The 13640-nt window shown below is 39.9% G+C and overlaps 2 protein-coding genes across 2 annotated transcripts; both read left to right on the plus strand.

Annotated features, from left to right (window-relative positions):
• The first annotated feature begins 3020 nt into the window (after positions 1-3020).
• LOC110713404 lies at positions 3021-4433 on the plus strand. The gene has a single exon (XM_021891857.1). It carries the CDS (start codon positions 3186-3188, stop codon positions 4431-4433), a length of 1248 nt encoding a protein of 415 aa, XP_021747549.1. The 5' UTR covers positions 3021-3185.
• LOC110713405 lies at positions 4430-5620 on the plus strand. The gene has a single exon (XM_021891859.1). The coding sequence runs from the start codon at positions 4430-4432 to the stop codon at positions 5618-5620; it is 1191 nt and encodes a 396-aa protein (XP_021747551.1).
• The last annotated feature ends 8020 nt before the right edge of the window (positions 5621-13640 follow it).

Consider the following 13640-nt stretch of genomic DNA (forward strand, 5'->3'; position numbering starts at 1 on the left):
AATAGGCCTCTACTTTATTCTGATCGTTTCATGTGCGCTTTTTAATTAACATGCAATCAATAGGATTAACCCTAAACCTGTTTATCTATGTTGGTTGAATATAATGCACAAATAAACTATTATTGGCGATCACTTGAATTTATAATCATATTAACCCTAAACAAGATTATTAATTATCTTATTAAGCATGGTTACAAGTACCAATTCCCTTTAAACATGCATCAAAGGTGTGATCAAGCAATAAAGAATAAATAATCAAGCAACACAATCAATAATAATGAATAATAATCATCATCAAAATAATAATAAATTATAACAATTATAATCATAATCATATTCATGTTAATATTAAAGCATAATAAAAATAGCAAGATCCTAGGCATGATACTAACAAGATTAATAACAAACCCTAGCATGTCACTAAGCAATAAAAATCAAATCTTTAACCCTAACATGATATTAACAATCATAAATATTAGGAAGAGCATAGGAAGCATCATAGCAATCATATTTAATATTAAATATAACCTAGACATGATACTAGGAATCATAATAACAATATAAACATGATTTCTGCATCATAATATCAATTAATCAATTAAAGTACTTACTTTGATGCCTCATACCTCTTTCTAATAACAAAATACACACGTTAGTAACTTCAATGAAAATAATAATCAAAACAATTAAATTAAATAATTGAAAGAGAGATTTGGGACCAAACCCTCAGAAATTAAAACCTTTCACGTCTAAGGCGAAGGCAACTTCGAATATGGCTAGGTGTATCTAGATCTTGTGAATGCGGAATTTTGTATGAAAAAGCAAGAAAGAATTGAAAGCTAAAGAATATTAAAGAATGAGAGAATTGGTGAATGTAGATGATGAATGATGAAATCTGGTTATCAAAAACGGAGTTTTTAATACGATATTTATAGAGAAAATCAGCCAAAAAAGATAATTTAACAAAACAGAGTCTGAAGATCGCAAAACAGCATTGGTGCCAACCCTGGCTAGCTGGCGCCAGACACCAGTGGCTAGCGCAAGCGCCAATGGCTAGCAACTGGCGCCAAGCCTGGTTCTTTGCGCCAAGGCCTGGGGTTGGACGCCAGTCTTAATTCTAACGCGTTTTCGAAAATCCGATAAGTTTACCGTACTGGAGGATAAAATAATATAATTTCTTCGAAAATGCTATTTGATCTTGATTAAAACTCTGAAAAGTCAACAAAGTCAACTTATCAATGCTAATTGAATTAGGAATGAAAAGATCCTTCTAGAAGATTCTAGAAGACCAAAACCATTCCTAATTTCATTAGGAATGATAAATCACATTAGGTCCTCCCTTAGATCATTGGGCCGTACATAAAGCTCAAACCGGGTTCAGTTTAGTAAATTGGCCATAACTTCCTCAATATTCATCGGAATTGGGCTTATAATATATTGTTGGAAAGGTTTTTGCAAGCCCCATCCAACTACACCATTATTGGACCCATATCATGGACCAAACAAACTGGATTGGCTGTTTTATTAAAATAAAGTTTTCCAAAACAGGGAGAAGATAAAAGAAATAAAACTTTCCGCAACACTAGACCTTTCCACACTTTCGTTTCATTCGATTATGATTCGACGTGAAATGTACTGATCACCGGGTTTGGTTTTGGGGAGACACAAATGGGTGTCTACAATATGTATATAAAATTCAAGAAAAAATGGTGACACAGGTAATTTTCTCAATTTTAGGGTATACAATAAATTTTGAAATTTTTTTTCACATTTGTTTCGAAATTAGTTTTGTTTTTCTTTTTTTTTTCAAATTTGATGATTATATGTTTAATTATTTCTTAAACAAATATACCTTTATAATTTCTTCTGAATTTTTTTGTATAGATCTATGTAATTTGTGTTTTGAAACAAAAGGTTTGCATAATCTTATATTTATAATAAAAGATTTGCATAAATTTTTTCTTTTTCAGGGTCTAAAGATTTTATTTATTTATTTTCTATGTAAGATATTTTTAATTTCGCTACTTATATTTTATGTATACATAGTGTGGTTTTATTTTTTAAATTTTAGTTTTTTTCTCCAATTTGTGTACAAAATGCTTTTTTTAATGATTTTTTGTTTAGTTATTTTTCAAAGCAAAGTGTTTAGAATTTTTTATGGATCTTTTTCAAAAACCTGTGCAATTTTCAATTTTTTTTCAACATTTTCAAAGTTAGATTTGTAGTTTTTAATTAACTTTATTTTCGTTTTATGTTTCCAAATTTTCACCAGGTGAAAAAAAGAAGAATGGCACCGCCTTAAGGCCACCGGTTTTTAAAAAACCAATGGGGCAAAAAAGTGGGAGAAAACGAGGGAATGGAATTGCCACCGGTTCAAAGAGAACCGGTGGGTAAAATATTAATCTCACCGGTTCAAAACCGGTGGCTTTATTATTTTTTTAAAAAAAACTGCCCCATATATACCCTAATAAGCCCTAACCTTCACCACTCTCTCCTCAGCCTCTCTCCTTCTCTCTCTTCTCTGTTCGTCTCCTTTGATCTCAGCTCGTCTCCTGTTCTTCTCCTTCGATCTCATCTCCTTCTCTCTCTCTTGTTTTCTTTCTCTTTCTGTTTCGTTCTTCTCCGATTCTCGTCCCCTTCTCTTTTGTTTCCACCACCACGAAGACTACCACGAAGACCACCACGAAGACCACCATGAAGACCACCAAGAACACTACCGAAGACATCAACATACAACACCGACTTTAATCGAGGTGGGTTTAATTTTTCTGGGTTTGATTTTTGGTTTAATTAATCAATTTTTCTGGATACATGCATGTGTTTTTTGGGGTTTTTTTTATTTTTTTATTTTGAGTTTTCTGGTTTTTTTGGTTTATTTTTTCTGGGTTAACTAATCGTGTTTTAGGTTTAACTAATCGAGTATTGGGTTTAATTGGATTTTAATTGGATTTTTCTGGGTTTAATTGATCGATTTAAATCGATTTTGGGATTTCAATTCGATTTTTTTGGGTTTCATTAATCGATTTTTCGGATTTTATTTTGATTTTCTGGGTTACTTTTCAGTTAAAATAATCGGTTTTTTTTTAAACCGCTCCCTCGAAAGACATGGTTTTCTCTCTAGAAAGTAGGGTTTATCTGCCGTTGCTTTCGACTTCGTTGCCTCGATTTCTGACTGATTTCCTACCATGGCTGATGACGATATTCTTGAACGATACGCGAATCTGAAATTGGATGATGAAGACGGGGGTGTGGTGGACCTGGGAGGTGTTGACATAATGCCTTCGAAGGAAAAATTTCATCTTCTCTTGATTGGAAGGTTAGTAACTGATCGACCTTATAATGTTGAAGCATTTAAGAATACTATGACAACAACTTGGTGTTTACGTAATAAATTAATAATTAGGGTTCTTGGTCCTAATCTCTATGCATTTCAATTTTTTCATTGGAGGGATAAGGAGAGGGTGCTTAATGGTAGGCCTTGGTGTTTTGATAATAAACTAATTGTTATGAAGGAGGTGGAGGGAGATGAGCAGCCTGATCAAGTCTCCCTTTACCATTCTCCGTTTTGGGTCCGAATTAAAAATCTCCCCTTCAATTGTAGAACTGACGATGATGTAAAAGAGATAGTAGCTAATTGGGGGGAGGTGATGGAAGTGGAAGAGGATATATTAGGTCTTGACCGTTTTCGCAGAGTTAAGTTGATGATCAATATAACCAAACCTTTGCGTCGCTTTCAGCGCATTCTTGATAAAGGTAGGAAGACAGTATGTGTGGAGTTTGCTTTCGAGAGGCTCCCGTTTTTCTGTTTTGCGTGCGGAGTGATAGGCCACTCAGAAAAAGATTGTGATATGGTGTCGGAAGATAGTAAAAAAGCAAAGTTGGGACGGGGAAGATGGCTACGAGCATCTCCTAGAAAGGGGAGGCTAAAAGATGTTGAGAAACTTGATGCTGTGATTTCTGCCCGCAAGCAATTATTCGTAACAAAGGATATGGAGAAAGTGGAGGTTGTTAGTGATGAGTCGGAGGAAGAGCTTAATATGGATAAGGGAACACTGCAATTAGGGAATACTTCTATTAATTCTAGTGACTTGAATTTGATAGTGGAGGGTAATGATGCTGGGGAAAATATAGGGGAGGTGGATACGGGGGATATGAGTGGAGGGGGCAGTGGTGAGGTGAGTAAATTGAGTGGTACTATTGGTGAATGCAAAAAGGGGAATAAAAAATGGAGGAAAAAGGTGAGACAGGGGGATAGTAATGATGTTCATATGAGTGGGGTGCAGTCTGATGCTCTAGGCAAGAGGGTAAGAGAGGTGGATAAGGTGGGTGAAGAGAAGGGGTTTAATTCTAATAGTGATGATATGACTGATGACGATATTTCTGGTTGGCGAGTGGCGGAGGCTGTTTTTAAGCAGCCCCGCCTAGCTCAATGAGCATTTTGAGTGTCAACTGCAGAGGGTTGGGAAATACCTCTGCAGTTGATAACCTCCGGAACTTAGTACGGAGGGAGGCCCCGTCTCTTATTTTCCTAATGGAGACGAAATTCAGTAGTGGGGAGATGATGAAGGTTCGGGCTAAATTTCCCGGGTACGATGGTTTGGCGGTTGATAGTTGTAGGAGGTCAGGGGGTGTTGCTTTATTTTGGTTGAAGGGGATCGAGGTGAATTTACAATCTATGTCTATTCATCACATGGATGTTCTTCTTAAGCTAGGCACGAGTAATGTGGTTTGGAGACTGACTAGGTTCTATGGATGGTCGGAGGTGCACAATCGTCACTTATCTTGGAGGCTTTTGGAGGATCTTGCTAGACAAAGTGATGAGGCTTGGGTGTGCATTGGGGATTTTAACGAAATTCTCTTTGAATCGGAGAAGAAGGGTGGGAGAGATAGAGCTTTATGGCAAATGGAGAATTTTAGAGAGGCAATTGATGTTTGTCATTTGTGTGATGTTCATGCGGAAGGTTATGAGTTTACTTATGACAATGGTCAAATTGATGAAGACAATGTCCAATGCCGGCTTGATAGAGCCTTAGTGACCCAAAGTTGGAAGGATCTTTTCCCGAAGGCCAAGCTTTATAATTTAGAGCGTGAATGGTCGGATCATGCGCCTCTCAGATTTGTGTTGGAAGATGGTGGTGGTGGTGTCATAAGTAAGGAAAAATTATTTAGATTTGAGCAAGTGTGGACGGAAAGTGAGACTTGTGAGAATGTTGTTGGGGATGCGTGGTTGATTGGGGGTGATAGTGTAGCGAAAAAATTAGAGGTGTGTGCTGAATACTTGAAGACTTGGAGTGAGAAGGAATTTGGGAAGGTGTTTAGGGAGATTCGAAAAAAAAGGAGGAAACTTAGTCGTCTAAATAGGGGTGGTAGAGCTGCGGCCCAGGTGTGTGAGAGACGCAAAATTGTGAAGGAAATTTCTGCTTTGCTTCATGTAGAGGTGTACTGGAGACAAAGGTCGAGAGTGTTATGGTTGGCTGCAGGAGACCGTAACTCAAGCTTCTTCCATAGGAAAGCTAATCAGCGTCGTCAAAAGAATGTAATTAATTCCCTTGTTACTGAAGATGGAGAGCGACGTGATGATACGGAAGGGGTTTGTGAGATTGCTGTTGATTATTTTTAAACTCTCTTTACTGCTTCCTCGACGGTTGATTATGGTGCGGCTTTGGCAGGAATTAATAATAGGGTCACTGATGATATGAACGAGCTTCTTTGTGCGGATTATAGGGCGGACGAGGTTCTTACGGCCTTGAAACAAATGCATCCTATTAAAGCCCCTGGTCCAGATGGTATGTGCCCATTATTTTTCCAAACCTATTGGCATATTGTTGGTCCGGCTGTCACTTCTCTTGTGCTAGGTGTCCTTAAGGGTGATGTTATCCCTAGGGAAATAAATAAAACATTCATTGTTTTAATTCCGAAAAAAGAAGCTTCGGATAAAATGTCTGATTTTCTCCTTATTAGCTTGTGTAATGTGGTGTATAAATTACTCACAAAGGTCTTGGCCAATCGTCTGAAATTATTTCTCTCTGACATTACTTCTTTGAATCAAAGTGCTTTTACTCCGGGGAGATTAATTACAGATAATATATTAGTGGCGTTTGAGGTGTTTCATCATATGAAGAACTCGCCGAGCTCTGGGAGTTCTTTAGCTCTGAAATTGGATATGGCCAAGGCGTATGACAGAGTAGAGTGGGGATTTTTGAGAGCAGTGATGTTAAAAATGGGTTTTGCGGATGTTTGAGTAAATCGTGTAATGCATTGTATTTCTACAGTGTCATTCTCTGTTCTTATAAATGGGGCACCTTCGGGGGAGTTTACTCCATCTAGGGGTTTGCGACAAGGTGACCCTCTATCCCCCTATTTGTTTATTCTGTGTGCTGAGGCATTGTCTGGATTGTTAAATAATGCTGTGAATGATGGGAGTTTGCATGGTATTAGTGTTGCTAAGAATGCTCCAAAAATCTCACATTTACTTTTTGCGGATGATAGTATTATTTTTACGAAGGCGAATGTGGAAGAGGTTAATAAAATCCGGGAAATTCTGCAATGTTATGAGGAAGCGTCGGGTCAAATGGTGAATCTTAATAAAACGACGATGTCATTTAGTAAGGGTGTTCCGGATAATAAGAGGAGAGAATTGGCGGACCTAATGAATGTCCAGATGGTGGATATACATGATAAATATTTAGGCCTTCCTACGGTGGTAGGGAGGTCTAAGAGGGTTATTACGAAGGGAGTTAGAGAGAAATTGTGGAAGAGGTTACAAGGATGGAAGAGTGGAATGCTATCTAAGGCGGGTCGGGAGGTCCTGATTAAGGCTGTAGCCCAATCTATCCCAACCTACGCGATGAGTGTGTTCAAATTTCCTTCTTCTTTCTGTGATGAGTTGCGGTCTTTGGTGTCGAATTTCTGGTGGGGACAAAAGAAGGGTGAAAGAAAAATTCATTGGCTTGCATGGCGGAAATTGTGTGAGCCTAAGGCTTGTGGAGGGTTGGGATTTAGAGATTTTAAATGTTTTAATGCATCATTGTTGGGGAAGCAAGCATGGCGTCTGTTGAAGCATCCTAATAGTTTGATTGCAAGAGTTTTGAAAGCTCGTTATTATGAGGGTGGAGATTACTCGAGTTCGGATCTTGGCTCTAACCCAAGCTATACTTGGCGCGGGATATGGGGCGTTAAGTGGGTTGTGAAGAAGGGAGTTAGATGGCGTGTTGGAGATGGAATTGACATCCTTATATGGGATACTCCTTGGATCCCAAACACTCAAACCCGACAGATAATTTCCCCATGTGCTGATGGAAGGAGAAATATGCGGGTATGTGATATTATTAACCTCTCTTCGGCTTCTTAGAATGTTCCTCTCATTAAGGAACTTTTCTTACCCTTTGAATGTGACAGAATTCTGAGTATACCTTTGAGTTTTAGGCTGCCTAATGACTTTTTGTGTTGGGATTTAGAGAAGAATGGTGACTACTCTGTCCGTTCGGCTTATCGGGCTGCTTTTGGTCAAAGCTTGGATGACAATGTTGCGTCTTCATCAGGTCCTTCGTCTTTGTGGAATAAAATATGGAATGAAAATACTACCCCGAGAGTAAAAATATTTTTTTGGCGTGCTTGTAGGAGTGCGCTTCCTACTTTGAAAGAATTGGGAAAGCGCATTCAAAGCTGTGATAGGGTGTGTAGTTTGTGTAATGTTGAAGATGAGACGGAGTTACATTGTCTTCGGGATTGCATTATTGCGAGATTGATTTGGGATAAATGTGAATTGAATGTGGATATAGGTGCAAAATGTCAGAGCTTTGCGGATTGGGCATCAGTTTTGTTGGAAGGCTTACAAAGCTCTCTCCACGGGCTGCTCATGACGACCTGCTGGGCTGTTTGGACAGCTAGGAATCGTTGGATTTTTGAAGGGGAAGCCTGCAACCCGAGTCAATCAATGGAGTACGTCACGTACCTTTTGAAAGCTCTACAAAAAGAAGACAAAAATCTGGGTGGAGGGGGAGGGTCTGCTCGCCAAAAATGGAAGCCTCCAAGTGGAAATTTATGCAAGTTGAATGTGGATGGTGGAACTTCAGTTGATGGAGGTGCGTCTATTGGGGCCGTAGTACGGGATGCGAAGGGTAGTGTGCAGTTTGCTGCAGCGTGGAATGTGGAGGATCGATGGGATCCCGCAACTGTTGAAGCTAAAGCGGTGTTGATGGGGCTCCAAGCTGCAGTGGATTTCGGCCTTAGGCGCTTGATAGTGGAGAGTGATTGTCTAAGCTTGATCACCGCAATTAAATCACAGGAAAGGGGAAGTAGTAATCTTCACATTGTTTTAGATGATATTTATCATGTTAGTGGATTGTTTGTGTTTATTTCTTGGAGCTTCACTCGTAGGGAGGGGAATAAAGTCGCCCATGAGCTTGCTCATTGCTTGCCAAGGGATTCTAGTAGTCGTGTTTGGTTTTCGGATTTTCCAAGTTGTATTGTTCCTATTTTGGAGTATGACCTCCCTATAAATGAAAGCTAAGTGCCTTTGGGCCTCGTTTCAAAAAAAAAAATCGGTTTTTTTTTAGTTCATGCATGCGTTTTTGGGGTTTTTTTTATTTTCAGTTTTCTGGTTTTTTTGGTTTATTTTTTTTTGGGGATTTCTGGGTTCGTTAGTTTTATTAATTTCTGGGTTTGAACCGGTGCCTAATTAGTTTTTTCTGCTAGTGTTTGTAAGAACGCTTTTTAATTTTTAAAATTGTTTTTGATATTTTTATCTTTACAAAGTTGTTTCAAATTTTTTTTTTATCTTTTTTTCTATGATGTAAACGAATTGCGCATTAGAATCTCATCTAAATCTTTAAAATATTTTTATGTTCTATGTCTTTTTTAAAGAAATATTCTATGTTTACAGATTTGCTATTTTTTTTTATTATTTTCAATTTTCAATTTTTTCTATAATTTAGTTTCGCTTTTTCGAAAAAATAGATTAATATTGTAATCTTTACATGTTTTTCCTTAAAATAAATTTTTATGGTGTATCGTTATGGTTATATTTTGAATTAGGTCCAGACTTATTTTTTTTATTTAGATAATTTTTTAATTTACATTTTAAAATAGTTATTTGTATTAGTTTATGGTTTTAACAATGTTATCGTGTCAAAAAAAATTGTGATCATGTGTTTTTAAAATATCTAATCCAAATCCTTTATTTAAAAGTTAATAAATCGGTTTTTGATTTCACTTTATGTCTTTTCAATTTTCTATATTTTTTATTTTTTAATTCTAAGTTAACCGCCACAACCACCCCTAAACCCATCTTGTTTCGAGTGATTTTTGAAACTCCCTAGGGATACTGGTCACACTCTGATTTGGCAATGGGACGCGGACACCTGCAAAACACGAATCTCCGGTTGTCGGAAATTCGCCTCCGACGATCAAGTTAGCGACCGGAAACGGAATAAATATAGAAAGAGAAAGTAGATAGAAGTTGGAGATATTGGTGCTCTATTAAATGTTATGTCATTATTCACCCCTCCCATCAGCAATAATTGGGGTATTTATAAGGACGGGAATTTGTGCCCCTTAGGGTAAGTGACCTAGAATTTAGGGCCATTGATTGGCTGCGCAATAGGCGTAGGACATGTGTCCCCTAGGGCGCCGTTTTGCGGCTTTCTAGCTACTTTTGGGCCTCCTTATGTAAGGGGCCTTTATGACATAGTAGATTTCAGGTGCTCTCCTTGCTCATTTATACGTGTCATCTTCCTGTGATGACACGTGTCGCCCATTTATTGGGCCACGTGTCATCATTGGATTGGACCACGTATTTGGGGTATTTTTACCCTATACATTTGCCTCTCTGAGGGGGTGGCTCGTCCTAACTGGGCCGCCTCCTCTGACTTCCTCTCGCTTGAGTGCTATGGGTGAGTTTGGAGCATCTTAAATGTGTAACATGGAGTCGGACGAGAGCGTTTGCCCGCGATATTGGGCTGAAAGCCTGGTCTAAATGACCTGAGCTCTTTTACAAGCTTGGCTGATTTGTCCGTGCTGAGTGGCCCGAGCGGCCTTGAATTAGGCCACATGCATGGGTGGCCTTGTCTCGACGATTATAAGGAGCAGCGCCAAACAGTCGGTCGGTCATCAGCGGCCGACGAGACTTTTTTGACATTACTCTGAATTGCCCTTTCTAAGGAAACGGTTCAACTTCTGAGATTCATGCATAGAGTTACAAGTGTTTATGACGCTCGTTCGTATTCCGTCATAAATGGGAAGATTTTTACACAAATTATGTCAAACGGAAGGGTTAGCCGTTAGACTTCTAGGGTAAATTCTTTGAATTTTTACCCTCTGGCATTCTTTAGGCGGGAATCAATTTTTACCATTTTACCCCTCTAAAATTTTCCTATAAATAGCAAGGGTTTGACCTTCATTTTTTACTTTGGATTTGCTTGCTTTCTAGAGAGAAGTCAGAGCTTCTAGAGAGAGAAAGTTACTTCTTCTCGGATTCTTCGAGAGCTCCGCCGCACATTCGAGTTTTTCGTCCAAGTTCTTGTGTTTTCGGGCCTTTCTTCAACTAAGACCTCTCAAGCACTGCTTCAAGTCTTTCAACTTTCCACTCGGACGAAGGTAACCGAATACTCTCCTTTCCTTCAATTTTCTTTTCAATTTTTGCTTTATTTTTCAAACATCCTGGATCAACACTCGGCCTCGTCCGTTTCTCCTCATGAGGCCATCTATTCGCCTGGGACTGAGGAATCTAGAGTGGACGGGGACAAGTCCTCGTCTTTATGGAGTGGGTCCATTTCTAGTGCATACCAAATCACCCCCACCTATTCTTCTGTGTCCCTGCAGCCGATGGCGCGTACGAGGCAAACGCACGATCTCTATGCCGCTAAAAATCCTGACGATACTCTTGTTCAACCTATGGCTTCCTATGATCCGAACAACTCGGACGTGGGGACCAACCCCTCAAACACAAACACAGACACCACCACTACTATTGACGGTAGTGCATGCTTGGTGGTCGAGGTGACCACCTCTTTTGAAGAGCACCAGAATCAATTAGGCACCTCCACTTCTAGGAGGGGTCAGAGTATAAACCGTGCTTTATTTGCTAACTTGATCCTTAGAGCGGACGAGTTACCGACTTCTTTGTCCTCTTCTTCTCCTAGGACGATCGCAGGTCGATCTGAACAAGATCAGCCCGAGCAGTCATTGCACCACCACCGTATTCAATTTGGCCAAAATCGGCTGCAGTCATCGGTAGCTGCTCAGGCACTATACCAAAATCATTCAGGCCCTTCTACTTAGTCCGGGCGGACTCTTGCTCCCCCCTTCTCTTAAGCTCTTAGGTCGGCTAGACCTAGGACCGGCATAGTAATTGCTGAACCCCTCAAACCTCTTGCTCCGTCGCCGCCTCGGAGGATCCTAGGAAGATCCGTCGGGGCTTCAATGTATATAGGGCAGCCTTTGAGGTTGGCCTTCGCTTTCATATTCTCCCATTTTTCCAGGACCTGCTAGACGAATATCGGATAGCTTTGATCCAGCTATCGCCGAACATCTGGGTCAGCATTTTTGGTTACTTGGTGACCTGTCTTCGAATGGGCTTCACCCCTAACTTTCCCGTCTTCTGCGCCATGCATAATATGACAATGATGGAGGCAGACTCAGACGGGTGGTTTGTTCGAAGCACTCGGCCGGAATTTATGGTGACTCTACTCAAGCCATCCAAGTGGCGCGATTGGAAGCAGAGATTCTACCTCGTCTAGACGAGGGACCGGGAGTTCAACAAGAAGATGAATAAATTTAACTCCTCTCCCCTCCAGCTTGGACGAGGGGGTCACCGGCCAAATCACCCCCCATTCACCAAGACCACGCCGATCAGTTTGACTATTTCAGAGTCAAGCGAGAATTTAGAGGGGGCGCCGAGTATCCGTCATTCCGAGGTGGATTCCTTAGTGATCTAGCTAAGGGATCCTATCTTCATGCCTTCCTTCGGCCTGCTCAAGAATTATCCCCAAGGTTGACCTTCGCTGTACGCATTGTCATTTCCTTTCTTTGAAAATTTTCTAACTCCCACTACTTTGTTATTTTCAGAGGAAGCCGCGGCTAAGCTCGACACAGTGTAGAGGGGAGACATAGACATGAACGAGTTCAACATGGAGCATTACAAGCTCACGCAAGCTCAATATGAGAAGGCTAAGGGGGTACGACTGATCTCTTTGTCTTGAAAATAATAAAAAAAAAATTTGACCTGCTTACTTGGAGAAGCATTACATTGCTGGTTGGTTCAAACATTGCTCCTGGCCGAGTGAAATGGGAATGTAGGTTCTTACCTGCAACCCTACTCGGACAGGGGTAGAGTATCTTTGGCCGACTGGACTTGAACTTAATGTTCTTTGTTTTAATGTGTAGACACTTAAAAATGTCTCCCCAAAAAATCAAACCCGATGATGAACAAACTTTCACTGCCATTATTGGTCGAGTTGTGTATTTAATCTTTGGATTACATAAATCAATGTTTCTATTCAATACATTTCATATACCAATCCATTTCCTAGCTCATTTCCCTAAACCATAACTTGTTTTCCACTTTTCGTATCCACATCGCAAAATAGAGAGAAACTGATTTGTGGCTTAATAATTTTGATCCAATTATTATTTGTTTGGATAGACCTTGAAATAAGATTTCCAACAATATATCATAAGCCCAATTCCAATTTAAAGTGAAAAAGATATGAGCCAAACACTAAACTCGGCCCAAAACCGACACCCTTCTACTAAAACGGCCATATCTTAAATTATCCAAATGATTTTGACTTGATTCTAATTGGTTAGAAATCAGACTTGATAAGCTTTCCAATGATATATTATATGTCTTATTCTGAGTTACTAATCAAAAGTTATCGCAATTTTAAAAACGTGTAAAAACTGGAATTATCTCGCACAGTGTAAAAGCACTATGTCACGGTGCCTGATGACGTGGCACGGTGCCTGGTGCCGTGACACGGTAATTTACAATGTTTCACGTGCGTTTTTCCATGTTTTTTATCCACCATGTCATGGGAATATTGTCGCGCCATGGGATTTTGCACCGCGTCACGGTACAATTTCCCGTGTCACGGTGCCCATTCAGTGACACGGGGCTGTTCCGTGTAATTTCCATGTACTTTTTTTTACCGTGAAACGGTGTACTTTACCGTGCCACGGTGGACACTTTTGTGTCACAGTACGTGTGCCGTGTCACAGAATCTTCTCGTGTCTTTTCCGCGTAAACCCTTCACGCGTTTTTACTCCCGTAGGTCAAATATTTCCTGAGTCACTGCAGTTTTTCCCGCGTCACTCCAGTTTCCCCCGTGTCACGGTATTCTTGTCCATGTCGCGTTGTTCTTTGCCGTGTTGCGACAACCTTTTTTAAGGTTTTTTTTTTTTTATCTTTTTAGGGTTTCGTGTGTTCCCTCTACTTATTTTCCCTATAAATACCCCCTCCTTTCTACAGTTCGGGGCATCAAATCCTTCTCTCTTCCTCACTTTTACACCAAAAATCATTCTCTACTTTCTCTCTCTCTCTCTCTCTCTCTCTCTCTCTCTCTCTCTCTCTCTCTCTCTCTCTCTCTCTCTCTCTCTCATATTCTAAGCCTTAAACCTATATTCCTAATTAAACCATCCTT

Source organism: Chenopodium quinoa, unplaced genomic scaffold (genome assembly GCF_001683475.1).
Source record: "Chenopodium quinoa cultivar QQ74 unplaced genomic scaffold, ASM168347v1, whole genome shotgun sequence".
In the NCBI taxonomy this organism is placed as follows: Eukaryota; Viridiplantae; Streptophyta; class Magnoliopsida; order Caryophyllales; family Amaranthaceae; genus Chenopodium; species Chenopodium quinoa.

Coding starts and splice junctions, on each gene's coding strand:
- LOC110713404 (XM_021891857.1), top strand. CDS start 3,186: ATGGCTGATGACGATATTCTTGAACGATACGCGAATCTGAAATTGGAT.
- LOC110713405 (XM_021891859.1), top strand. CDS start 4,430: ATGAGCATTTTGAGTGTCAACTGCAGAGGGTTGGGAAATACCTCTGCA.